The sequence below is a fragment of the Podarcis muralis genome, chromosome 2, assembly GCF_964188315.1.
Source record: "Podarcis muralis chromosome 2, rPodMur119.hap1.1, whole genome shotgun sequence".
Lineage (NCBI taxonomy): Eukaryota > Metazoa > Chordata > Lepidosauria > Squamata > Lacertidae > Podarcis > Podarcis muralis.
Genome location: NC_135656.1, coordinates 41,260,306 through 41,287,256, shown reverse-complemented (window position 1 = coordinate 41,287,256; position 26,951 = coordinate 41,260,306). Strand labels below are relative to the sequence as shown.

General features: G+C 42.7%; 1 protein-coding gene across 7 annotated transcripts in view; it reads left to right on the top strand.

Moving 5' to 3' along the window:
• The first annotated feature begins 521 nt into the window (after positions 1-521).
• NDEL1 (nudE neurodevelopment protein 1 like 1) overlaps positions 522-26,951 on the top strand; it is a 31,325-nt gene continuing 4,895 nt past the window's right edge. Inside the window, exons 1-10 of one of the 7 annotated variants that reach the window (XR_003705164.2) lie at positions 522-676; positions 12,506-12,603; positions 15,399-15,552; positions 16,480-16,628; positions 17,718-17,854; positions 19,423-19,596; positions 20,139-20,230; positions 21,234-21,385; positions 24,654-24,786; positions 26,129-26,153. Coding sequence is in view for 3 of the 7 variants with exons in the window: in XM_077924326.1 (XP_077780452.1) it covers positions 12,512-12,603; positions 15,399-15,552; positions 16,480-16,628; positions 17,718-17,854; positions 19,423-19,596; positions 20,139-20,230; positions 21,234-21,385; positions 24,654-24,753 (1,050 nt within the window). In the remaining 4 variants the exon portion in view is untranslated. Of the gene's footprint in view, positions 677-1,071; positions 1,448-1,505; positions 1,530-1,991; positions 2,030-12,505; positions 12,604-15,398; positions 15,553-16,479; positions 16,629-17,717; positions 17,855-19,422; positions 19,597-20,138; positions 20,231-21,233; positions 21,386-24,653; positions 24,787-26,128; positions 26,154-26,951 lie in introns of those variants that run through there. The other 6 variants (XR_003705166.2, XR_013391850.1, XR_003705165.2 and 3 more) reach the window with 6 other exon arrangements.

The following is a 26,951-nucleotide window of genomic DNA, read 5'->3' as shown; positions in this document are numbered from 1 at the left end:
AAAAGGAAGAAAAAAAATAGAACAGACCCAACAATCCACTATTTATTATACAGTACTGTATTAACAATGTAAGACTTTTCTTTTCTTTTCTTTTTACATTGCTGGATAGGTATAGGGAAGAAATGGAACAAAATCCGTTCTGATTGGTCTTGGAAACCATGCAGGTAGGAAGAGATTGGCCACACTGAATATTTGGAACGCACAAACTAGGTTGCAATCCTGCACACACTTACCTGGGTAATACGTGTCATTGGCATGTACGTATTTGGATTGCGCTACATGTGTGATCGCCAGTGGGTTGGTTTGTCGCAACAAAATCAGCAAAACCGCTACAGGAACATTAAAGTTTTAATTTTGCTTTTAGTACAGTATCACGCGCGAGTCTCAGAATAGGCACGGCGCGCGCTCGAGAAGGGCGTGACCATATCTACACGGCCCCGCCCCCTCTCCCGCGGCCTGCCGTTCAAGCTGGCTGGCTCCGCCCCCGAGCGGGGTTGTGCTTGTCTCGTGGCGGACCTCGCCTTCTGCTGTGACGTAGCCAAGGCGGTGGGTTGCCCGGATGAGGCAGGGTTCGGAGCTGTGTCAGCGACTGAGGCGATGCGGTGGCAGCAGCGGCGTCGGCAGTGGTAGGAGGAGAGCGCCGCTGGACGGTTGAGGAGCGCGAGGAGGAACAAGGGTGGGTCTAGTGGAGCAAGTGTGTGTGTGAGAGAGAGCGTGTGTTGTGTGCGAGGGTGGGTGGACTTTTTGAAGTGCGCGAGCGGGGCTGAGGTACTGCCGAAGCCGGGTGAGCCCCCACCCCACCCCGGTCCTAACTCCCCCCCCCCCCACCGGGCGCACAACTGCTTCACTCCTTCGTCGCGAGCTCGTGCCGGATTGGTTGCGAAGCGACAACGGGGCAGATTCCGCCCCTGTCGGCCTTCTATTAGTCGGAAGGGGAGCCATGGCCGACTGTCACTGGCTTGAAGCCGTGTCATTCATCCATTAGGGAGAGGCGGGCGGGCAGGCGGCCTCCCTCCTCACCCACCCCCCGAGGACTCGCTGCCCTCCTTTCCCTGCCACCGCTCAGGCAGGGGAGGAGGCGGCCGTTTGTCGCTCCTCTGTTGGTGGCGCCACCGCCGCCCGCCACGCTGTCGGCCAGCGCCGCCCTGTGACGCCTCGGCGCCCCGCCCGGAACCTGCCCTCCCTTGCCCTGGACCGTTAACGCCGAAGGGTTCCGGCTGCTGCTGCTGACCTCGTGACTCACCTCACGGCCCGCCGCCGCTGCCGCCGCCCTCCCCGCTGCCCGGTAGGCCTCAGATGAAGGCCTGCCTCCGGTTCTGCACCGCCTGCACCAGCTCCCTTTCGTGCCAGCCCAGCGCTTCGTTAGAAGCGGGCATCCTGTTGCCGCTTCTCAGGCCTCCATTTAAGCGCTCCAGGCTCCAGTCGGTTGAGCTTCGGCGTTTGGCCTGTGAGTGACTTCCAGCTCCTGGCCAACCCTGGGGCCGCCCTGACTTTTCCTTTCTCTTCCTGCCTCTGGCAACCTTCGCCAGGTACCTCCCGCAGCTTTTGTTCCAGCTGATAAGGCTCTACGACAAGCGAGGCCCAAATCCCCGTGTGTGTAAAATCTTGGGCGGCTTGGATTCCTTCCAGTATTGAAGTCTGTTCCCATGAGTGACTCAGGGCCGTCTCTTGCAAGGTCTTTTTTTGGGATGTTTGTGAATTTCCCAAGCGAGTAAACCCTGCTTTTAAATTAGGAGGAGGTGTCAAAGAGTATATGACCTTCTGAGTCTTTGTGTGTTGTGATAGGAAAAAGATGACTGCCCACTTTAAGGATTTGGCTTAACCCTTTAAGGTTAAGCTGGACATGCTGAGACACTTGGCCACATGTCACACTGTATATATTAAATGTGCATGTTTTTAATGTTTACATCGAAAGCTGTCTAGGTGAGGTGAATAATGTCTTCCTCTGTTAATTCCCATTGGGCTCACTTCTTGTGTTGCACCTCATCCAGGGGAGAAAGCCTGCAGTAATTGGAAATGGACAGATAAGGTGAGGAAGGGTCAGGATTCAACTCCACTGCCCTGGGTCTCCTTTTATTCTGAAAATGAGATTATTATTATTTATGAAATTTTATACCACCCCACACCTGTAGATTTCAGGGCAGTGCACATCATAAAAATACAAGACAAAGAACAAAAACAATATAAACCAGTAACCTCCCCGCCCCCACCCTCTTCTTACATGTGAATAGGGATGAGAACAAAAAATGAGGTTGCTTCCATTATATGCAACTGAAGTGAACTGAAAGCATATCTCCTCCTCCTCCCCTTATTACTCTTGCCTCCATTTCCCTCCACTCCCTCTGCACCCTTCTCCTGTGTCAAATAGTTGATCACACTGGATATAGTCTGTCTTCTACATGTACACCAGTACTGTAATAATGATAATAGCAGATGTTTTATACAAACAACTCCTCCTTTGTTAATGTTGATTTTCACTGTAGAAGCTATAACTACTAGCCTGCCAAATTGGGGAAAGGGAAAAGCTTAGGTGTTTTGCTGTCAGATGGTTGCTAGGATACACAAATATACTGATGATGTCAGAGCACTAAGTTCCCATGAGTCACTGAAAATATTTTTCTTTTGCTTAGTGGAGGGAAGAGGCAGGTATGGTTACAGATGCTGCATTTTATTTTGGAGATAATCAAGTTGTTGGAAGGTGGCTATTTTAGATCAAAAGTAAACAACAACGACAAAAAACACCTACCCACCAAATCACGCAAAGCAAATCCTAATTATGGTTTTCTGCCCCAAAGAGCTGAAGGCTTTTTGTTTGAGACAGCTGCAGAGTAAAATCTTAGTTGCTGCTGTTCTCGTTGCTCCCTGACCCATCCGGTTTTTTTGCCCTTACTACATATGTCTTAAACCATGTTCTGCAATCACAGAGGCAATTTTTGCATTGTTGGTATTAGACATATCTTACACTCAAATTTATGGTGATACAACTGCTTTCATGGTATTGGCCCTTGCAGATTCATATGAGATGGGGTTCAGACTCTGGAAAGTAAAGCCTTCATTGAGAGTTCAGCTACTTCAGATAGGATAGGAGGTGAAAGCCTTTAGTTTATCTTTCACGATGTAGATAGATTTGATGTCAGAGTCTTGGCATGATGTCCCCAAAGAGGCTTTCCTGGCAACCACATTTTCGGCACCAGGCAAAGACCAAACTTTTCCTGCTTTTGAGGGTATATTTTAACTTGTTATTTCATTGGTCACTTTTTCTGGGGAACATACTGATGACAAGACATACTGATGTTTCTGAATTGTGCTGTAATATACTTAATGATTGCTTGTGTTACATATTTTAAAATGTGTAACTTTGATGTTTTTATTTTGTCTTTTCATGGTTAGTCTACTTGACATTCTTCTGTAGGTGATGAATAAATGTTAATAAGAAGTATGATTATTATAACTATTGGTGCAGATTTCTCAAATGCCTGGTGACCTCTTTGCCTAACGGTTTGTACTGTATGCTGAAAACATAACCCTTAATTTTTCTGGTTCCATCCAAACATTAAAAGCCAGAGATTACATGGAACTCCAGTATAGCTTCAGTTAAAAGCCTTGTGTGGTTACAGTATAGTCCAGTCCTAGGGCCCCATGAAGAAAGTGGACACATCCTGCAGGTTTTATCGGTAGGGAAATAGCCGGGCACCAGTAGGTTATGTTCTTTTGTGGGTTTATTGAGAGCTTGGAGGTTGAAAATGAATGTGGAGCAGTAGTGGATCATTGTTGCGTGGTCTTCTGTCAATATGAAACATAATCTGGTTCTGTGTCTTGAGTGCATGGGCATACTGCTGGTTCTATATATAACATGGGCAAATATTCTGTTGTGGAGGGTTCTTGTCAATTTGTCTTTATGATACATTATCTGTAACAATATATATTAGACTGAAATGTTGATACATGTCTTCAGCATTGCTTTTTGCAATGGACTTGCAGGTACTGTATCAAACTGCTGCTTTTTAGGTGCCTGTAGGTGAAATTCCAAATTTTTTTCACCTTTCTCACTGCAGGTGAAAATATGTGAACATGTATCTATTACGTTGCAGGGGTGGGGTGCAGTTTTGCATGAGTGACATTGGAAGGAGAATGGTTAGCAGGGAAAGTGGTAAGAGCCCTCTCCTGCCTTTATTTATTATTGCTGCCTCCAGTTGCTACTTTTCATTAAAAAAAAAAGTCAGGGGAAGTTTACATTGAACTATGTGCATGCATAGTTTACATTGAACTATGTGCATGCATAGTTAAAGCCATGGTCTTCCCAGTAGTGATGTATGGAAGTGAGAGCTGGACCATAAAGAAGGCTGATCGCCGAAGAATTGATGCTTTTGAATTATGGTGCTGGAGAAGACTCTTGAGAGTCCCATGGACGGCAAGAAGATCAAATGCATCCATTCTTAAGGAAATCAGACCTGAGTGCTCATTGGAAGGACAGATCGTGAAGCTGAGGCTCCAGTACTTTGGCCACCTCATGAGAAGAGAAGACTCCCTGGAGAAGACACTGATGCTGGGAAAGATGGAGGGCACAAGGAGAAGGGGGCGACAGAGGACGAGATGGTTGGATAGTGTTTTCGAGGTTACCAGCATGAGTTTGACCAAACTGCGGGAGGTAGTGGAGGACAGAGGTGCCTGGCATGCTCTGGTCCATGGGGTCACGAAGAGTCGGACACGACTAAACGACTAAACAACAACAACATGTGCATGCAGTGTGGCTTCTGGCCACAATATGCAGTTAGGGCCTGATTTAGGATGACTTCTCTTTAAAAGTGTAGAGCTTTGTAATAAGTACTTGAGAGCGTCAGAGCTGCGTCCAGGAGGCTTGCTGCTTGGCAATAATAAGAGCAAAGGGGAGGGAGTGGCTGATTCACAACTGAGTTTAGAGAGAGTGAAACTCTGCAGCTCTGAGGACATGTGAACGCTGATTGCCTAAAATTGCATCATTTACAAAGTGCATGCTTTTCAAGTTAATGCTGGGACCAATACAAACTTTGATATGTGGCAACAGCAAACAAGCTTTTAAGGGAGAAATAAGTTGATGAAAGTTTCACTAGATTTAGCTGTATCATGATCATTTACTATTCCAAGGAAGGGAAAGGAGACCATGCAACTCAGCTATTGGTCTGGTGTATATAAAACTTGTATGTGCATCATTCCTTCATATTTGGGGCTTAGAAAGGTTAATAAGGTGTTATGAAAAAGAAAGTAAAACACAGCACAGTGCTCACGAACTAATCTGTGTTAAAGTACTATATTTGTGTATGCAGTATTGAGATATTTCAGACTTTAGAATCAGTTTCTAGAACTGATTCCAAATTAAAGTGCATTTTGTTTTCATTTTCCTCCAAGGAAGTTGTTTGTGTGCTGTCTGTGACAAATATTGAGTTTATTTTGTTAATGCCATTTTAAGGATATATGCATTTTAGTAAACCAGTTCAGTGAGAACATTTAACTGGTCTCAAAAACGGAAGTCTGGCACCATAATGCTGTGCTTCTAAATGTAGACTAATGACTATAGATTGATAGGTCCCCCCCCCCCCTCAGTGGTTCTCTGACGTTCTTGTATCTAGGTTTAGGAACTGGAAATAAATGTGCATTTGAGGCTATTGCAATTGACGTAGTTTTTGTTTGAGTAATGTACTTGCCAGAGGAACACTAAATAAGTCCCCCCACCCCCAGTAAAATGGCAGGGAAAGATTGAAGGAATGTTATACTTTCTTTTTTTTGAAATAATTTTTATTTGATTTTACAGATATAGAGTTATAACAATACAAATTACATATCCATATTTAGATATTTCCCTGAATCTCTGGACTTCCCACCTTCCCCTCCATGGGTCCTATTGAATGAATGCTATCCTTAATTTTGATAAAGCTTCTCAGAAGAACTTAGGTCATCGTATAAAGAATCATGTTAAGTTTCCCCTACCACACCACACATTTGCTTTCCTTGTTCTTGCAGATGGCTTTTAAAAAATTATAAATGCAGAACTCTCTTTGGGTAATTCACAGTAAGCCATGGTTACTAGTTCACGTTGAATGCAGAAATTGCTTTTGATTGCAAGTGGAAGTACAAACCATCACCTTTGGTTAAGTGTTATGGTTCATACTTACTTGTAGCAACCACTCATCCAACGGCCATCCTGGTAGCAGGAATTCTGTTCAGAGCAACAGCCAAATCCATTGAGTGACTTGCACATTCAAAATATATTGCTTACTTACTACCTTTATTGTACTTTGTGGCAGTTAAGCTGTGCCACATTACCACTTCCACAACTAACATGTTGGCTCTCACCCAGTGTCCAAACCGAGCATCAAGTTTTGCTTTGCTCCAAACGGCAGCTTCTTTGGAGAAAAATACATATCAGTCCCCTGTTCTGTTGAGCCAAGGATTATAGCTTGTTGCTGCTGCTCATTAGTAGGGAGAAGTAAAGTGAGAATGATCTCTGCATCCATGGTAAACCATAACCATAGCTTACCATGTACATCTAAATGCAACTGCAGTGTAGATTCTCTTTACAGTTCTTATTTGCCATCATATAGTCTTGAGAGGTGTTGCTTTTATTTGAACAGGTACAAAAAGGAAATGAACAGCGACCTGTTCTGAACCCTGATCTGCCCTGGTTCTCTACATGTGCCATACACTTTATTCTGCTGCTCTGCCCCCATGGGTGGATATAGTTTTGTTTTCTTCTTTTGGTACTCTACAACTTCATTCATCATTTTTTTGTAAGCTTACTGGGCAGCTGGTATCAGTGAAGAGGTGATCAGAGGCTGCAGTTTGTAAATTCTTCCTTTCCTTGATGAAACTGGTTGTTTTTAGTAGTACTGAGACCTTTCATTGAGTAATCATCATGTGACCTTACTAGTCTCTGTAGATTCCAGAGCAGCATCTGATAAACACAGGTTTCAGGAAATGCTGACATCCTCTCCCAGCCAGTTGCCAGAAGCATATGATTCAGTATTCTGAAGTGAGTTAGATCTTATGATAATGCTAAAACACACTTCTGAGGAAGATAAATAATTGTTTGCTTGAGTAATCGCCACTTAAAATGTGAATTCGGTATTTGTCCCCCCTCATAAATTTATGACTGCTTCCTACATGCTTTTTAAAATGTGCAGTGAAGTGAACATGAAGTGACCTCAAAACATGTGTCTTTGGGATGTGATCAGAGAGGAGTCTTAGAGATGTATCTGGCAGAATTCAAGCTTGTCTGCTGTCCATTTGTCTCATACTTGTGCTCTAATCTTACACATCACAAAGATGTGTGTCTGTGCCATTTTCTAGTTGCTTTCCTACATAGATTGTAAGAATGCAATTAAGGAATAATACTGTGGATAACATTTTTTAGAACATTGTACTTAGTGGTACATATGCACACAAGCTTATTTTTCAGTTTGAACCTCTGCTTTGCAAATCCTTTTTCTTTTTTGAAGGCAACACAGAAGCTGTGGCAGTGCCTCTGGAAGATGGGCTTTATTCCTAATTCTGTTCAGACGCTATGCTGGGCCAACTGGCAATCCCCCCTCCAACTGCTCCCCACACTTCCCCCAGATTAGTGTTAAGTATAATTAAGCATTTCCAGTGTAACCATAGTTACCACTAGGCATACGTTGCCTTTAATTTGGAAATTGAAACCACGATTAGCCCTTAAATCAGAGATTGAAATTAGCTAGCCATAGTTAGCAGTTACAGTAGGCTCACATATTGTGTGGGGGTTATGTTCCGGGGGCTGCATGTAAAGCTGTAGAAAAGTTCTTTTGGGGTGCTCTCAAGCTGCTAATGACTTGACTGGAGTGCAGTAGAGACTTTCTTTAATATTAGGTGTATGGCTTACATTCAGTGTTCGGAACTGCTATTCCAGGTGCATTTTGCGACAGGGAATTTCATTAGTGCGAGCAGTTTCTGAAGATTTTAGAGTAGAGCTGCAGAGTGGAGGGGGAGAAGAGAGTTATCTGTTGAGGACTCCCTATTCTTGAAGACTTTTTTGCATTCTTAGTGCACATTTACATTTTATTTCCTTTCCTTTCCATTAATTGTCCAAACAGAGTTTACAAATCACTAGTTATACAGTGGTACCCCGGGTTACATACGCTTCAGGTTACATACTCTTCAGGTTGCAGACTCCACTAACCCAGAACTAGTACCTTGGGTTAAGAACTTTGCTTCAGGACGAGAACAGAAATCGTGCGGCGGCGCAGCAGCAGCAGGAGGCCCCATTAGCTAAAGTGGTGCTTCAGGTTAAGAACAGTTTCAGGTTAAGAACGGACCTCCGGAACGAATTAAGTACGTAACCAGAGGTACCACTGTACTTGCATTAGACTTTGCAAAATGTCAGTCAATGCTGTTGGAGGATTTGACTTCATGCTTCATAAACCACCTGTTCTGAGGACCTTAGCCTGCTTTTGAAGTCTTTATCTGCTTAGTTTTTTCACTTCCTCTATACTTCTGTGGTGTTTTTGCTTAGGACTGTTTCGTGAAGAGGCTGCCTGGAAACTTGCAAGCAAAGATGTACTACATTTGAAATCCCTTCTCCACAATGGTTGCCAATTATCATCTTTCTGGAAATTGTGCTATCCATGTTATTAGGCCCAAGCCACAACATAATCAGCTTGTAACAGACTGTATTTTTCCAGACCTGTTAAGTTTCATTTCTGAGAGGCCTCTGAGAGCAAGCTACTGTTGCACTACTTCAGTCATGCCTGTTTGAAGCGTCTCATGTTGCCATTTTGGTGCTTTAAATTTAAACTGTAAATCCAAGTGAAGTCCTTGGAAGAAGTCATTTGAAAACAGCACACTATGGGGTGGAAGAACCCACAAATAGTTCATTCCTGGGATGGCGCAGACTGTTTTAAATAGTACCTTGGCACAAACACCATTGATGTTACCACACTGAGAAGGCAGAGTCTGCCAAGTCCCAAAATGCCACTTAGCAATTTGATCTATTCCTTGAGTCACTTATTGCAATGATGTCTGTTTACATGCTAGGGTTCTTTGTCCCAGTTCAGGGAGATTATACTGGATCAGGTGCATTGCTTATGATCCAGTGTAGTTGTGTGATTGGAATGGGGGTAACAGAATGTAGGAAATGATAGGTCAGCATTTATATTCTAGATGGACACAAAAAAGTCAAGGTAATAATAATAAAATAATAAATTAATAATAAAAAGGTAACCCATAAGTTGAAACAATAACATAGACCAGTGACCAAAATATTCATCTCTATGACCTCCAATCTGTTAGCCATTGGACTATGATACTGTTTTTATAAAATTATCATTTAAAAGTTGTCCTGTACAGTGGTACCTCGGATTACATACGCTTCAGGTTACATACGCTTCAGGTTACAGACTCCGCTAACCCAGAAATAGTGCTTCGGGTTAAGAACTTTGCTTCAGGATGAGAACAGAAATCGTGCTCTGGCGGCGGGGCAGCAGCAGGAGGCCCCATTAGCTAAAGTGGTGCTTCAGGTTAAGAACCGTTTCAGGTTAAGTACGGACCTGTGGAATGAATTAAGTACTTAACCCGAGGTACCACTGTATATGGAGTAGATTTATATTTAACTTATAAGTCACCTTGACTTTTTTGTATCTATAAAGTATTGGGCAGGAAATACATTTACCGTATTTTTCGCCCTATAGGACGCACTTTTCCCCCTCCAAAAATGAAGGGGAAATGTGTGTGCGTCCTATGGGGCGAATGCAGGCTTTCGCTGAAGCCTGGAGAGCGAGAGGGGTTGGTGCGCACCGACCCCTCTTGCTCTCCAGGCTTCGCGGACCTCTCCGCAAGCAGCAGGAGCGCTCCCGCTGCTTGCGGAGAGTTGCCGGCATGCCGAAGCCTTCGCGTGCTGAGATCAGCGCGTCCAGGCTTCGCGGACCTCTCCGCAAGCAGCGGGAGCGCTCCCGCTGCTTGCGGAGAGTTGCCGGCATGCCGAAGCCTGCGCGCGCTGAGATCAGCGCGTCCAGGCTTTGCGGACCTCCCCGCAAGCAGCGGGAGCCAGCGCTGCGCTCCCACGGCTTGCACAGAGCTGCCTGTTTGGGGGCTGGGGTCGGGGGAAGCTCGGGCCTCCCCCGCCCCAGCCCCGCGCCTGGGGGGGGGGATAATTTTTTCCCCTTTATTTCCCCCCCCAAAAACTAGATGCGCCTTATGGGACGGTGCGTCCTATAGGGCGAATAATACGGTACCTTGTTTGTTCTTGATTACTCAGTGTTTATATTTCTCCACTATCATTATTCATGATACTTTTCTCAAAGTACTGGCCTCAGATGATACTGCTATTTAAGAACTGTAGTTCTGAACTGTTATATTTTTTTCTTTGTCATGTTTTGTACAGTAAGATGAAGTAGAATACTATGTGTGTGCTTTGAATGTTCAGGTCAGAAATGTGGGTCACAGAAATGTGGGATGCGCCAGTTTGTTTCCCTGGAGGGAGAAATGACTATTGATGCTTGTCAGAATTCAGGAGTATTCTTTGGTTAACAGCATTAGAATCTGTACACATGCGGAGGATGAAAAGCTATCGTGAATGCAGTTCATTCCTTCCTGTGTGGCACCTCAAAAGTTAGTAAAACAAATGCCTTCTTTGTAGTTGAGTGGCTACAACATTGACTCAGATGCTATCAGTGATCATCTGTTGAAGGAATGGGGGCTTTAACAGTCCTCTGGAAGGAAGCAGCTGACTAAATTTTAATTGTATTATTATTTTATTTTTCAAACTTTTGTGGGAATATGATTTAAGGGCAGTAAAAAAGTATATATAATGAGTCCTATTGGCCTTTTAAAAAATTGAACTTGCTTTTGATATCTAACTTTATTGGTAATCTTAATGTATATTTATTGTAACTTGCTAAGAGGTTTTGATCAAGTGCTATATAAATCCTGTTAAATAGGAAAAATAAATCAGGAGGAACAAATGCTGCTTGGAATCGTGCACTACAGAGGGCTAAACTAGATGTGTTATGAGAGATTGCCTATGTTTAACATTTTAAAAAGCTTCAGTTATCTGGATTAGGGTCATAGCACTAGGGGGAGTGCTGACCAGGGTTCTTTGCAAGGAGCTTGCAAAAAAATGCTTTTGCATTCTTTGCAGGTCGCTTCAAGGATTGACTGTGGAGTTCCCCATGAGGAAATCAGTAGCACAGTTTTTTTTTGTTTAATGTATTTTTTATTAAAGATTTCTTGGTTTATAAAAGTATGTGCAATGACTTTTTTCAAGTTACATTTTCTACAGATCAGTTTCATTTGTTGAGACATTAGTGTTATATTAGGAAGAAAAGGGGGGAAGAGGTGGAGGGGGCCATGGTGGGTGGGGTCGGGTGGTGATTTTTCTATTTTACTTAATGTATGCTTGGGGTTTTGTGTCAGTGTCACTTGTGCAAGTTCTCTGCTAAAAATCAATAGCACAGCTGATACCAGGAAGCTTGAACTGAGCACCTATCAGCACAACCAGGAGTCTACTTTAAGGTTGTGCACTGGCAACCATGTTTCCACCTGCCCTCAGCTGATGTCACATACCATGTCAGATTTGGAACAAGTTTTGTGTAGTATAAGGGAGATAGCAGGCTAAATTGGGACCCATGCTGGGCCTAATTGGGTCACAGTCTGGAGATTCCCCATACTTCTAGTAGAGCTTCTAGCCTCCATCAGCTATAGTGCTTTGTCTATGCCTTCAATGTAGTCTTGAAGTGCTACCCTATGTTTTTGTTGGCATGCCAAAGCAGTTCATTATCTTTGTGCTTCTGAACAGATAATGTTGTAGAGCCACTCTGCCAATTTCTATTCATTATTCAGGTGCTAAAGAAAGGGCAGTTTGAAACCTTTCTGCCTCTCACTGTCTGTAGGGCAGGAACAAACCTTTGCTCGGCTTAAACGGCTGACCAGATTTTACTTCTATGATCTTATTCAGTGGGTGATGGAAGTGTTAGTTCCAGTAATTACAGGTCTTACCACCTGGCTGAAAAGCCAATGCCTGCTTTAAAATGTGATCATTTGCATATTCCTTAGCTGGATTTGTTCCGACTCCGTTAACCCTTCTTTGAATAGCATGGTACATTTTGGGTGTGTTTTTATTTTGTTTTCCCAAAACATTTAAAGTGGGATTCAATTTAAATGCAACAATGCATCTTCAGAGAACTCTTGGTGGCCTGGTTCAACCCAGACTTAAGGTAAAGGGACCCCTGACCATTAGGTCCAGTTGTGACCGACTCTGGGGTTGCGGCGCTCATCTCGCTTTATTGGCCGAGGGAGCTGGCGTACAGCTTCTGGGTCATGTGGCCAGCATGACCCAGACTTAAAACATTTTAATTGCTGATAAAAAAATATGCCAATCACCCATACTCATTTCTTTTGAGATGAATAGAAGGTGAGGTATAGTTCTACTTGTTGCTTTGGAATGCTGAGAGTCCTGGGGCTTGTCTGAAACCAGTAGGCCATATCAGGAGCTTCCTATTAAACACTCTGGATTTTGCAGGTGACCATGATCATGGACTGTGAAGAAATCCCTGAGTTCTCATGTCCAGAGGAAGAAACTGCATACTGGAAGGAGTTATCTTTGAAATATAAACAAAGGTATGGTTCTAGTAGTAGTTTACTGAGTTTCATTTCTAGGTAGCTAATGCATTTAAATTGCTTTCTTTGAGGTAACCTTTTAAATGTCTGTCGCAGCAGTAAGAAGCAAGTGGTTGGAAGCCACGTGTCTTCAGCAAAGCTGTGAGCTATGTGCTCTGGGATGCAGGAATAGAATTTCTTTGTCAGTAGTGGCCTTGCACTGTTTGAAATCTGCCATTGCAAACAATGGGGTCCTTTATCATCTCAAGAATGCTGCTGATTGCTGCCTTTGGCAGATTAACCCCACAGTGAAGCATGAGACAAACTGTATATCTTTAAAAGTTCTAGTTTTACTGAAGTTTAGTTTAGGTACAGTGCAGCCTAATTTTGGTAAATAAGGTCGTTCTGAGATTATAGGAGCTTCTGACTCCCTCTAGTGATTAGGATGCTGTTTAAGCCTCTGATTCTTGTATATTGCATGATAGCAGCCCAGCACATGCGTGATCTGAATGAATTCAGTTTCCTGCCTGAATACTGGTATGGAATGAAAGACAAAGACAGGCATTATGGGCTACCAGAAACACCCCCCCCCCCCAACACAGAGATTAGATAGATAGTAGATTCATTGTTCTGACTTGGTGGGTAATTTTTGTATAGTCTTGTAGTCTTGTTAGCTTCTTCTTGCCTAGAGCAGTATGGTTTGAAAAAGGAAAGGAAAAAAAGCAGTGATGTTGGCTTCCTGAACAAGGTGTGTGGTGTGAGTTTTTAAGGAGTTAACACAGGGATGGGTAGAAACTACTCTATTGGGAAATTTGCGGGGGATTGGCAGTGGTTTTCAATTTTCATTTTTTTAGCAATAGCAAAACGGATTCAACAGCATCCTCAGATTATTTGTACCTTGTTTATTCATCACTTTTAAGAGTCTCAAAGTGACTTACAGTTTTTTATCTAAAGGCACTCATCCAGTAATATTGTAAAAAAGTTGAAGCCTAGTGTACCCAAATAAAATATTAACACCACAAACAGGCCAGAAAACATACTACAGTATTATCCCAATTAATCAAAAGCCTGGGCAAATAGGAATGTCTTAGCCTGGTGTCTGAAAGCTGACAGTGATGGTGCTAGGTTTTCATAGGGAGAGGATTCCACAAATGGATCGCAACCCTTGAAAAATCCCATTCTCAGGTTGTCACCCTCTATACCTCCCTCTGAAGAGGCACACAGAGAGGGGCCTCTGAAAATCCCTGGGTTTGTGTAAGTTCATACAAGGAGAAGTGGTCCTTAAAGTATTGCAGGTTCTGAGCAGCATAAGGCTCTATAGGTCAAAACCCACACTTTGAGTTGCACTCAGAAACTGTTAGCCAATGTAGTCAGGCCAGATCGGTGTTACTATGTTCAGACCATCTGATCCCATTTAAGTCAACAATCTATCTGCTCAATTTTGCACTGGCTGCAGTTTACAAATACCTTTCAGTAGTTACCCAGATGTGGGCAACGGAAGCTAGGCCAGGGGTTGCAAGCTTTTTTTGGAGCAGTGGGCAGTTTTTGAATTTTGAGAGTGCTGTGGGCACCCTGCATAAATGGCATGGCATAACCCAAAATTAGAGTACATTCATGATTAATCTTTCCCCATATTTATATTTCCGTACTAGAAACAGCTTAGCCTGTTGTATTTCAGCTAGTCATACAGATGTTAAAGGCATATATTAGCAAACTACTTAGATGCCATTGTAGTTAAGTGGTAAATAAATTGTTTAAATAAAATAAATACAAACCCTGATTTTCCACAGTGTCATCCCTAAACCAAAGCCTACGCTGCCTCATTAAACTTGAAGAGACTTGCTTCTGAGTAGACTTGTAGACCATTGTATAGTAAATTAACTATACAGTGAATTGTGAATGAGTTCAGAGACATGCCTAAGCCTCTTTGCAAAGCCTTCACTTTTGCCTTTTGCAGGGACAGGATTCTTTAACATCCAGCCACACTTACCGTAGTAATATTTTTAGAAAATAACTTATAGGGAGAGCCAGTGTGGTGTAGTGGTTAGGAGCAGTGGACTCGTAATCTGGTGAACCGGGTTCTTGCCTCCGCTCCCCCACATGCAGCTGCTGGGTGACCTTGGGCTAGTCACACTTCTTTGAAGTCTCTCAGCCTCACTCACCTCACAGAGTGTTTGATGTGGGGGAGGAAGGGAAAGGAGATTGTTAGCTGTTTTGAGACTCCTTAGGGTAGTGGTAAAGCGGGATATCAAATCTAAACTCCTCCTCCTTCTCCTCCACCTGATTTCAGGTGAACTCATCACAGGAAAGATGGATTCTGGTTGCTAGGGGAAAAGGAAGGGCAAACTACAAATATTCCACTGGTTAGAGAGTAAGTTAGGTGCAAGAGAAGTGCCCTAAAGGGGAGGGGGAAACAGCAGCTTTCTGGGGCCCCAGGGATTTCTACTGCTTGGTGTCCAAACAACTTGTTTATTATTCTCTTTATTAACTTTAAACAGTATAGCATCACAAGAGACACAGTATTTTGAATAAGCATGTGTCTCAAGTGACACAAAGGATTCTATTGTTTGGAAGACTATTTTTTTCTTTCTATGGGGATTCACATAGATAGTGTGCAGCAATTCTTTCAGTAGGCTTTCAGCAAGTATCGTGGTTAACCTCCACACAATAATCCTTCACATAATGCAGCAGTAAATACTTTTGGTCCTTTTGAGGTTCAGTGGGAAGAAGTAGTTATGGGCTTGCTAATACCATATTGACAGGATGGAGGCATGGTTGGAGTAATGCCTCACTCATCATCACCATTCTTCTGACAGTTTCCAGGAGGCCCGTGACGAGCTGGCAGAATTTCAGGAGGGCAGCAGAGAACTGGAAGCAGAGTTGGAGGCTCAGCTGGTACAGGCTGAACAGAGGAACCGGGACTTGCAAGCAGACAACCAAAGATTAAAGCAAGAAGTGGAAACTTTAAAGGTACAACTGCATCTGTTAGCGGTGTTGGTGGAGGCAAATCTGGAATAGGAAATTATCGTTGCATTTATAGCTCACTTCATTATCAAGACATTGTTCTAAAGCTACACTTAGGTTTCAGGGCCAGTTAATTGTGGCCTATCCTTTCTCTTATTTTTATAGTCTCTTAGCCCACCAGATTTTCAAAAGTCACTGGAAAGTGAGCAGCCTAACAAGCCTTGGAGCTTAAAACTAGTGCTCAGTGTCTATTAAAGGGCTTTTAAGAGTGAACATTGGTGTATTCAGATGCCTTTTACACGTGAAAGGACTGCTTGGTGCTATGAGTACACTGTGGGAAGAGAAGATGTTTTGGCAGAATCCTATCTGAAAGGTGTATGCATTGCTGTTGGCAGCACTCTGGTTGCAAGGCTATAAAAGTTTAGTTGCAGTTCAAAGACACAGTGAACTGCCATACTGCCTTGACATGCTTCTGGAGAATTGCGTTCTCTCCCATAAACCTAAAGGTACTGTAACTTGGATCTTCTGTACTAAGAGTACTTGGTTACTTACAACCATCCAGTATAATGAAAAAACATGCTTGCTTTATGGTCTTAGATGAGGGCTTGAGCATACTGTATCCACTACACCCCTTAAGACGAGCTGTCCCTATCAATATGAACCTCTTACCTGAGGGGCTCTTTTGTAGCTACACATCTCATATGTGAATTTGCTTTTCAGAAATGTGGTAGGCATTGAGGAGAAAAAGAGAAGAAAATTGGTTAAGTCCTGCTGGGTGTGACTTGGTCTGCTTGTATTGGCTAGGTAGTCTGTAAATGTATCTGCAAATATGAATGTGTGTTTGAGGAATCAGCACAGGGGGTAGCAGGAATGCTTCTAAATCACTTTGTTAATTTCAAAGCAGCAGAATGCTTAATACTCTTATGCTTTCAGGAGAAGCTTGAGCACCAGTATTCACAAAGCTACAAGCAAGTGTCTTTGTTGGAGGATGACTTGAGTCAGACCCGGGCAATTAAAGACCAGCTGCATAAATATGTGAGAGAGCTAGAGCAATCCAATGATGACCTTGAGCGTGCTAAGAGGTAAGGGTCATGGTGTTGGATGGTAGTCTGTTCCCTTCCTGAGACAGATACTTCCTTATATTGCCTTGCTGCTCAGGTTTTTGTTTCAGTAGCTTCTAAAGAACCTTGTATGCTATAAATAGTGAATTGATACTGATGCAGTTGTGTAACTAAAACATCTACAGTGCTTATCATATTTCCAAAACCTCTTTCATGTGGTAGCCTCTTGGGTTAGCAAAAAATATGATTGAATTTTGAAGCATTAATGTAAAACATGCAATGACTATAATTTCTATTTATACAACAAATTATTCTGCACAGTCCCCATAAAAATATATATATGTATGTGTGTAGTGTTTGTGCCTGGTTGGACTGATTCTCTCCAGAATGATAAATTAGCATTCAGAATGTGCTGTGAGGAAAGTGGTCAATGATTTCTGCTACATCTATAGCCCACAGGATCAGGTTGGCACCAAATGTGCCAAAAAATATTATTTTATTTTATTTATAGTTAAGTATATATAATAGTTAGGGACGCGGGTGGCGCTGTGGGTAAAACCTCAGCGCCTAGGACTTGCCGATCGTCAGGTCGGCGGTTCGAATCCCCGCGGCGGGGTGCGCTCCCGTTGCTCGGTCCCAGCGCCTGCCAACCTAGCAGTTCAAAAGCACCCTCGGGTGCAAGTAGATAAATAGGGACCGCTTACTAGCGGGAAGGTAAACGGCATTTCCGTGTGCTGCGCTGGCTCACCAGATGCAGCAATGTCACGCTGGCCATGTGACCCGGAAGTGTCTGCGGACAGCGCTGGCTCCTGGCCTATAGAGTGAGATGAGCGCACAACCCTAGAGTCTGTCAAGACTGGCCCGTACGGGCAGGGGTACCTTTACCTTTTATATACGTATAATAGTTAAATGTTGTACATCATGAATAGGAGCCGCAAATACCTTTAAAATGAAATCCTGCTCTCAGGGGTTTAGGGGCATCCTTGCAAATAAATTCAGAAAGTTTGCTGACCACAAACTAACCATGACTTATAATATGATAGTTTTAGAAGTGACTCTTGAATGTGCACTGAAGAGCTGTATCCTCTGTTTTTCTCTGTGTGTGTCTAGGGCCACAATTGTTTCCTTGGAAGACTTTGAACAAAGACTGAATCAAGCCATTGAGAGAAATGCCTTTTTGGAAAGCGAGTTAGATGACAAGGAATCTCTGCTAGTTTCTGTACAAAGGCTGAAGGATGAAGCAAGAGGTATTGCTAAATTAATGCTTAGTTAATGAAGATGGAATCTGGTTGTGAAGGAATAAATAGGAACTTTTAGAATGAACCGTAGGTACAGATGTAAGCCAAATTGTAATATATTGTCATATCGTGAAGTTTAGCTGGCGATATATTATGATGTTGGAAAGCAGGTATTGCCTAGCCATACTGGGAGGTTTATAGAAACAGTAAAAGGGCTTTGAACTACTACTGGTTTCCAAGCGCCAAACAGCCAGGTGGGTGCCTGGAAAGTTCACACAAGGTATTTTGAGAGATGGGTGGCATTGCCCACCTATCAATCATGTGATGTCATAATGATGTCATGTCATATTTGGCTTACAAGGCTGATCCTGATAAGGATTTGACCTGTGGAGGCAAAAAGGTTTCCCAGCCATGCTTTATGTAGTGGCTATCATATTTCAGAACATGAATCAACAATCTGTTGGACATCAGCAGACCAGATTTGATGAGGAAATACAAATTAAGTAACTTTGAAACCCATCTGTACTTAAGTAATCTCCTTTGGAAATCCCTGACTTATGGAACATTTCTCGGAATAGGCTTCAGCAGTACGTAGATAAAGGCATGTCTGGCACCTTCAACATTATTTCTGCGGCACCCCTGTGAGGCTCAGGAGCCCAGTTATGTCACCCCTTGCCTGCAGAGCTGGCAGCCACTCACCGTTTTTCAAACATGCTCCCTTGTGGAGTGTTCCCTTAGCCTCCTCTCCCCTCTCCTTGGGAGTCGTCTGGGCAGCTGCCGCCCCCGCCCCTGGTCTCTTGAGTTGCTCTCCTGCCACAAAGAGAGGTGCCTCTTCACGGTGCCCCACAAGGTCCTGGGACTTGTCTGTCCATTCCCAACATCAAGGGCTGGTGGACTGGGCTCCCTTGCCTGCCTGCCTGCCTGCCTGCTTGCTTGCTTGCTTGCTTGCTTACTTTGAGGCAACCTCAGCTCCTGGCAACCAGTACCTGGCAAGACACTAAAAAGACCTTGCTGTGCCATTCTGCACAGACCTCTTGTCTCTCCCTGTTGTGGTGTGCTGCCTGCACTTATAATGTGGTAAAATAAAATAAGAGTGTGTATATTTTATAGACTTGGGTTCTTTTGACTTTTCAACAAAAATTGTCTTTTCCACAATGGAAGTGTGAGGTGCTATTCAAAATATGAATATGCTGTGTCAGCCAAGCAGATGCTTGATTGCCAAGAAGTACATTCATAAAAGCTAGTGGGAGGAGGGAGGTGAATTTACCTGATGGGCAGTTTGCCTTTGCTTAAGGGTTATTAGTTATGCTACTTCTGTGTAACTTGCATTGATAGACAATGGAAATTGTTCATTATTGACGTCAAGCTTTAGTTCAAAGGAAGTCTTGTCCAAGTTAGGCTTTGAGATCAAGTCATGCAGCTCCAGCCAACGTTCTGTTTGTGTCTCATTCGGCCTTTACAACCTACTGTGATGGTAGGAATCTCCAGAGAAATGAGTACAACAGAAGTTGGAGGGTAAGGTGTATGTGTTCTCTGTGTAATGGGATACATCTGCAATATATTCTTCAAACTTACAGATTTAAGACAAGAATTAGCAGTACGGGAAAGGCAACAGGAAGTGACCAGGAAGTCAGCTCCTAGTTCCCCAACCTTGGACTGTGAGAAGATGGATTCAGCTGTCCAAGCATCACTCTCACTGCCGGCAACACCTGTTGGGAAAAGCTGTGAGAACAGCTTTCCCTCTCCAAAAGGTAGAACACAATACACATGTTATGCTCTGAATGATCTACCGTTTACATTGCGTGTGAATGTAGAACTTGCACAGTTCTTGCACAGCTGTAGTAATGTAGAAATAGTGGGCCAGTCTTAGAGTAGAAATTAATGAACAAATTTTGAGCCATATAAAGTTATTTATATTATTTTTTTCCACCTGGCTTGGGAGGGTGTGACCCTGACTGACTCCAGCTACAAAAGCTGAGGCTGTTGAAAGAATGTTTTTAACTTTGTAAAGGTGGCATACAAATAAAATGGTTGGTTATTTTTCCATTGCTTCTTGTTTTCGTTATAAAATCCTATCCCATATAATGGCAATGTAGATATTTGAAGATTGTGAGATAAGGTTTTAGGGAACAGACTGAGATAGTTGGTCTTCATAAATACGTGTAGTGGTGATATTTTCCCAGAGAGCAACTGTTCTTGGGGCCAGGGAACATGAGTAGGCATGCTCTTCATTTTCCTTTTTTGTTCATATGTACATCCATGTGACTAGTCTGTTGTCTTTTCCCTTCTGCAGCTCTTCCCAACGGTTTTGGTACCAGTCCCCTTACTCCCTCTGCCAGAATATCTGCGCTCAATATTGTAGGTGATCTCCTAAGGAAAGTTGGGGTAAGAGCCTTTCTTTACTATGCATGACTTATTTATTCTCTCTTTCAGAGTTCCAGGCTATGTTTAAAGCAGCCTAGGACTTTTCATTGATACTGTTGCATACTGATTCTGTCACACTCTTTGTTATGAGATGGACTGTAAACAAGGATGCTAATTGAAACAAATGTATTGTTAATAGCATTGTGAATGAAGGTATCTGCTTCAAGATGTTTGAGCCAATTCTCTCTCTCTCTCTCTCTCTCTCTCTCTCTCTCTGTCTCTCTCTCTCTGTGTGTGTGTGTGTGTGTGTGTGAGAGAGAGAGAGAGAGAGAGATGGAATTAGTTCTCTTGGGAACCAGTGTGTGTGCTCCTGGCTTACTCACCCTAGATAGTGGCAAGCTGTTGTTGTCTTCTCTTTACCCCCCTCTCACCCTGCCCATTGCAGAATTCAGGGTGTGTGTGTGTGTGCATTGAGGGGTGCAAAAGTGGATGGGCAATGCTTCATGAAATCTTAGAGCATTCATCTCACAAATCCCATTAAAGATGTTAGCTCAGAATATCCTCCCATAGTCTGTTGTCTCTCCAGTCACATCCCAGTTCTGATGGTTATTTGCATATTCTTCTAGTATTCCTATTTTCCTGTAACAAATGCCTCTAGTGCTTACCTTTTTTGCCAGCTGCTCCCAGCTTTTCCAAGATTTCCTCATAAAATGATGCAAATTTAAATTTCTACTATTTTTAACATTTTGAAGGGCATTTTGGCTTTTCAGTAGGGGAGTTCTCCTCTGAAGAACTCTGGCCTGTCCTGCATTTGGGAATCCATGTTCTATTCAAGAGCAGATTTTTCAAATCAGCTTCTCTTACTAAGAATGTGACATAAGTGGAATCAAAAGATTGACTGACTGCCCTGAGTCATTGCTCCATCTTATATTTTGTTGAATCTGCTGATGTTGATTCTATTTCTCCTATTCTCTCATTAAGGCAAATTACTTTAAATAAAAAGCTCTGTTATCTTCTTTCTCAGGCTTTGGAATCGAAATTAGCTGCTTGTAGAAACTTTGCGAAGGACCAGGCATCGCGGAAATCTTACATTTCAGGGAACATAAACAGCAGCATGATAAACAGCAATGGCATGAAGTTCTGTCATTCAGGACACACGACATTCTATGACAAAGCGTAAGTTCTGGTTGTGCTCAATGTTTCAGGGATGTAGTTTGTATGCTAATAGACAAAAGCTTCCAACCTTTGGCCTATGGACATATTTCCTGTGGATATAGGGTGCAACTTAAGGAAGCCCATCATCTACAGGCCTCTTGTTAAGCCAGAGAACAGGATACCTTGACCCTCTGAGGATGCGAATCTGAGCTTTCATGTTCTCCAATTTGGCACCTAAGCTGTAGCACTAGGAAGCTGGCTTGGCAACCTTCAAGAAATTGTAGTGGGCCCTTTAGAGTGTTCTGTACAGTTGGGGAAAGGTGTTAATAGCAAATAGTGGAACATCACTCAAAATAAGCAAGGCATCATGAGGTCAGATTTGTTTGGCTTACTGTGACACTTCATGCTTTGGTTTCTTTCCAAGAGTTAAGTGAAGCTTGTTAAGTAAGAAACAACCTAGCCTTCACATGCCATCAGTGAAACTCGGGAGTATTCCATCATGGCTACCGCGCATGTCTAACAGAATGTTGGTTAGTAATGGTGGTGAGCTGAACTCCCACCCTCATATTTGTTGGACCATTTGTCCCCTTAGAAAAATGAATATGTTTTCCATTAGATTTCAAGATGGACAGGAGAAATTTTTGTGGGTAGTGGTGGGCTTGGACTCACTTTACTTCTTAGAATGAGGAGGCAGAGGGTTTAGGGTCAACAGGATTTTTTTTAACTGTCATGCCGTTGTGTATGTGCTGATTTAGGTAAGATCATGAAGGGGAAGGGTTGGGTTAACTCACCCATTCCTGCACAAAGTTGTCCTGATCCAAATTTTTATTTTTTAAACTATAGGGCAGTGGTGGGAAATAGAATTTGGTTGGTAAGCCAGATCCTTAGCTCCCCCATCTGCAGTGGGACACTTTGACAGCTGCAGTGTCAAAGTCCTGCCCACTTGTCAGTCACTTGATATCACAATGTCAGGTGACCCATTTTTCCTAGGCAACACAGCTCAAAGTCAAACTGTGTCGCCAAGCAAGATTGCAGCGAGGCTTGAAGTTGGTGCTGATCAGCCAAATTTAACAGGTGCTGCATACAAGCACCACTTGCCAAAGAGTAGTTGGGAGTATATTCTAAGGCTCCTGGTTATTCCTTTCTCTTGCATCGTTACCTCATATATGGCATCATATATGATGGCAGGTGGGCATGGCTTAGGAGAAATGGCCTCACAGGCCATATTAAGGACTCCTGGCAGAACAAATTAAACTGTGGGCTGGAGTTTTCTCAACCACTGCCATAGAGAATGTGAAGGACTACAAGGTTTCTCTTCCTCTGTCATATCAAGTACAGGAAGACAAACTTGGGAGTGTTTGAAATGATACACATTCTTGGTAATTTCATTATAAAATGTAAGGTAAGCCCCTTCCACTCTTTCCACTGAGAGAACTTTCTCAGAAATTTCGTCTCTTTCCCAATTTGGGGCAAAAATTATTCTAGTCCTTTATGCCCTTCCCCTGCAAATGGGCAAAAAGAGCTGTGCCAAAAATATCAGTCCAGCTCTAGTTAAGAGCTGTTTGTTTGAAAAGTTTCAGGAGCTATGCTGCCTTGAGCATTTGTGAGGTTTTAAATAGTGTATGGTCAACCATGTTCCTACTCTTTTTGCAGAGATTTGGAGCCACTGCAAAGAAAGCCCTGCTCTATGCCACCTTCCCCCATACTTTGGATTGTGGAGGATCAGGGTCATCCTTAAATTATCCTGCACAGAGATTGTTTAGGTGAAATAAACAGGGAGTTAGGCAATGAAGTTCTTGCAAAACTGAAGTGTTATGTTCACTGCAGCCTGCACCAGTTGCAATCTAACAGCTGCATTTCTAGTACCTTTTTCAAAGGCAGCCCCTGACAGACCTCAAGACAGCAGTCTAACCTAGATGTGACTAAGTGTGATTAGGACAAAGTGTGGTACATCTTTCATGTGCAAAACTAAATCCACATAAGCAGCTGAGTCCTTCAGACGTTTGGGAGGGGAAATGAAAGTAGAAGCTCTGCTGGCTGCCTTTGTGCCTGGCTTAATGATGTTTTCTGTATAGCTTACAGACCAAGCTGCATCTTTGCCATTTGCACAAAGGTGGGATAGGAAATTGCTTGTGGATACACTTAGTTCAATGTGAATTGGGTGTGCCTTCAATGTGTGATTTGCTTCTCATGGTCATGAATCCAGAGGCAAGCCTCTTAAAACCCACGCTTGCTATCTTGAGCCATACTGTGAACAGTAAGCAGATTGTAAGGTAGGAAAGGGTCACTCCATGCTGGGCTGCATGCTGGGCTGGTTTGTGTAACGCAACATGCAGTTGACCTGCTGGAAGAATTCATGGTTTGTGTATATTTTGTATTATCCCTCTATTGCTGCAGCAGTCATTGTCTCACGTCTCTTTTCAGGTCCTTTGTGCTTTTTATCTGCTTAAGCTCATTTTATATTGGCTTTTTGTTGCCCTCACTTATTTTTGCTTTCTGCTCATCCCTTCATTTAGAACACCCTGGCTTTTCTCTTACAAGTCTCTCTCCAAAATTCTCTTCAGGTTTTCCCAAGTCTCATTCTGCACTTTTGCAGAAATGATTTCTTTCTGTTTGGTCCTCTTTTTTTTTTTTTGCCAGTCCCTGGCCTCACCTTGCACTATGCCATATCCCATTCAGTGCAGAACTCCCTGTTGTTTATAGTAACTAGTACAGACCTTAAACAACTGAATTGGTAAACAGTACTGTTAGGCAGCTGTAGTCCTACTTTTGGGCAGTGGTTAGGGGATTCTTGCAGCTTGTCTCTTGAAGAATATGTCTAACAGAGATCTGGTGATCTTGTCTTCAAGGTAGTCCTGGGGAACAAATAACAACGACAAGCTATATCCCATGAAGCAGACACACAGGGTTTTCTTGAGCAGCAAGCAGGGAGGTATTCAAGTTGTTCAAGAGTGTGCAGAGAAGAGTCAAAGGCCACACTTCTTTTCTCAGTTCCTTCTGCTTTTGGCCCCTATGTTGACACTCTGTGGCCTTGCATCCTGTCCCTCTTCCTTTGCTGCTTCTCCTTCTCTCTCCCCCACCCTCCCTTTCAGTCCACCTGCAATTTATTTTTTATTTTTTGCATATTGTTAAGCCCTTCTGAGTAATTGTGAATTGGCTACCATCTTATTGCCATGCTGGCTAGGGCTGTATAGCTTATCATGGCATGGGAAGTGAGCTTAGGCATGCTATTTTTTCTCCTTCTCCCCTGTTTGTTTGTTTCTTTCTCTCTCTCTCTTTCTTTCTCTAGCCCCTGTAGTCTTCTCCCTGCCCCCAATTGTCGCTGGATCCTGAAACAGCCACGCATGTTTATGGACCCAACCCAATCTGCTGCTGCTGCTGCCTTATGAATGGCCTATGGTTGGGTGGTGGGACTGATTGAGGTAACTCACACATTGCTCTATTGCTGGCTTTGCCGCTATTCTGCTAGTAGCAATTGTTTACACTGTTGACTCTCTATGGTGCATTGGAATTGAGTGGCTATTAAACTGGGGTGTGGTGGGTACTGTCCTACCTAGTGATATGCAGGAACAACTTGTTAAGGGCCCCTTATATGGAAAGTTAACTAAGTCATTTGTTGAAACTTGAAGCCAAGTGAGCTTAAGTGAAGTTGGAAATTGTGACTGAACCAGAGAATAAACCAGTTATTCATGTCCTTGTAATGCTGAAAATTGGTGATGTCTGATAAGTGGCTGAGATGACTTCATGCAAACTCGTCTTTTGAGCTTGTTAGACTAGGGATGAGGAACCATAGGCCTGTGGGGTATATGTCATCCCTAAGACCTCCCCATCTGGCCTACAGTGTTCCCTTCCCTGCTACAATTAAATATGAAAAAAGGCTTTTCCCAGAGCATTTCAGTTTGTCACAGCTAGGAAGGAAAGTGTTAATATTCCCTTTGCACCAAAACACCCTGTGCTCTGCAATTAAACTTGATAAATAGCCTTCTGTTGCCCTCAGTAGAAGGTTTTTCTCAAGCCTAATTGTTGTGATGGTCTGTCACAGCCCATTTGCAATCTCCAGAAAATCCATCCCTCCTCCAGGAGTTGGGCTTCAAAAACCCCAAAATACTGTTTTCAAGCCAAGTTGGCTGGGGGAGTAAATGCATGTGATATGAAGGCAGGTGTGTGTATGCAATCCCTGGAGGGTTTATATCTCATCCTGCTTTAGATCTCATTGCCAAGAGTACAATTGTGTGTGTTCCTTGCTTGCATTGTAGTAGCACACATTTCTATTGCAGAATGAGAGCACCATCAGCAGAGCACGCTTTAGATCCCAGCCCAAGCCAGAATTCCATGCTGGTGTCTTTGTATCTTATGTTAGCATTAATGTACAGCGTTATAAAATTCTAAACACAGCTGTATTGATGTTGTACAAGCTAGTACTAAAAATGGTCTCTGGTAGGCCATCAAGGACCACTGACTATATTATTAGAAATATATACAGTATACATGAATGCCAGTTGTGTAGGCAGAACCCCTAATAGCAAAGTGTTCCCAAAGCAAGGCAGACGTGTAGATGGTAAACTGGATTGATTTTAGGCATCTCTAATCTTGCTGTTTTAGTGCTATGCTTGGTGGAATTTGGAAAGCGATTCCCCACTTTGGCTTTAATACTAGTTCCTAAATTGACTTCAAGAACCTCACCTTCATCAGTGATGCCTGGAAGTCTTTTGACATAACAGATATTTTCAATATGAATTGTTTCCATCTCTCCTTTTTGGATAGGTCAGATTCCCTGCGCATTTCATGGGTAATTGCAACTGTTTTGGTGTGATGCCTGATGCGTGGAGATGCGAGTGTGTGTCACTTATCAGGGATGTGTGGGGCTGAGATACTAATCTTGTGACTGAATTGGTTTTTGGTTTTTATTGCCATGTAACTAGATTTATAGATTTTACGTAACAGGATGCTATACTTCTATTGAACTCTTGTCCTCTTCATGCATGCCACTTGAGTGCGACAAATACGTGCCAGATTTGAGGTGTGTGCTGTGTACAGAAATGAAACTTCTGGAAATTGGCAAACCATGGAAAAACAAACCCCTAGAAATTTTGAGACAAAATAATTATATATATATATATATATATATATATATATATATATATATATATGTACTTATTCATCAATTTCAAACTTGAATATAAAATGTATTGTGTAAAGTTAGTACTTTAGCCAACAGTACAATTTAATGAAATTTTAAAAACAAATGCCTTAGTTGTATTTGAGCATCAATTACAAATAGGCCCAGAAATAGAGTTACTACCTGCTGAACCTTACATTACATAAAGATACCTTTTTTTGTAAAAATATGAAAAAAAATGATCACATAAAGCAGGAACAATCAGTATTGTGATAAGGAAAATGAAAGTTTTTAACAATTAGGCCTTGAAACAGTCCACCGTCCATAGCATTTATGCAGAAATGGGAAAAAACCCCAAATTAATAAAATAATAATAATCTGGAGACACAAGAGGGGATAGTGGATTGATACCACATATCACAAGCAAGATTCATATATATCTGCTTTATATTCAGGTGGTGACCTTTT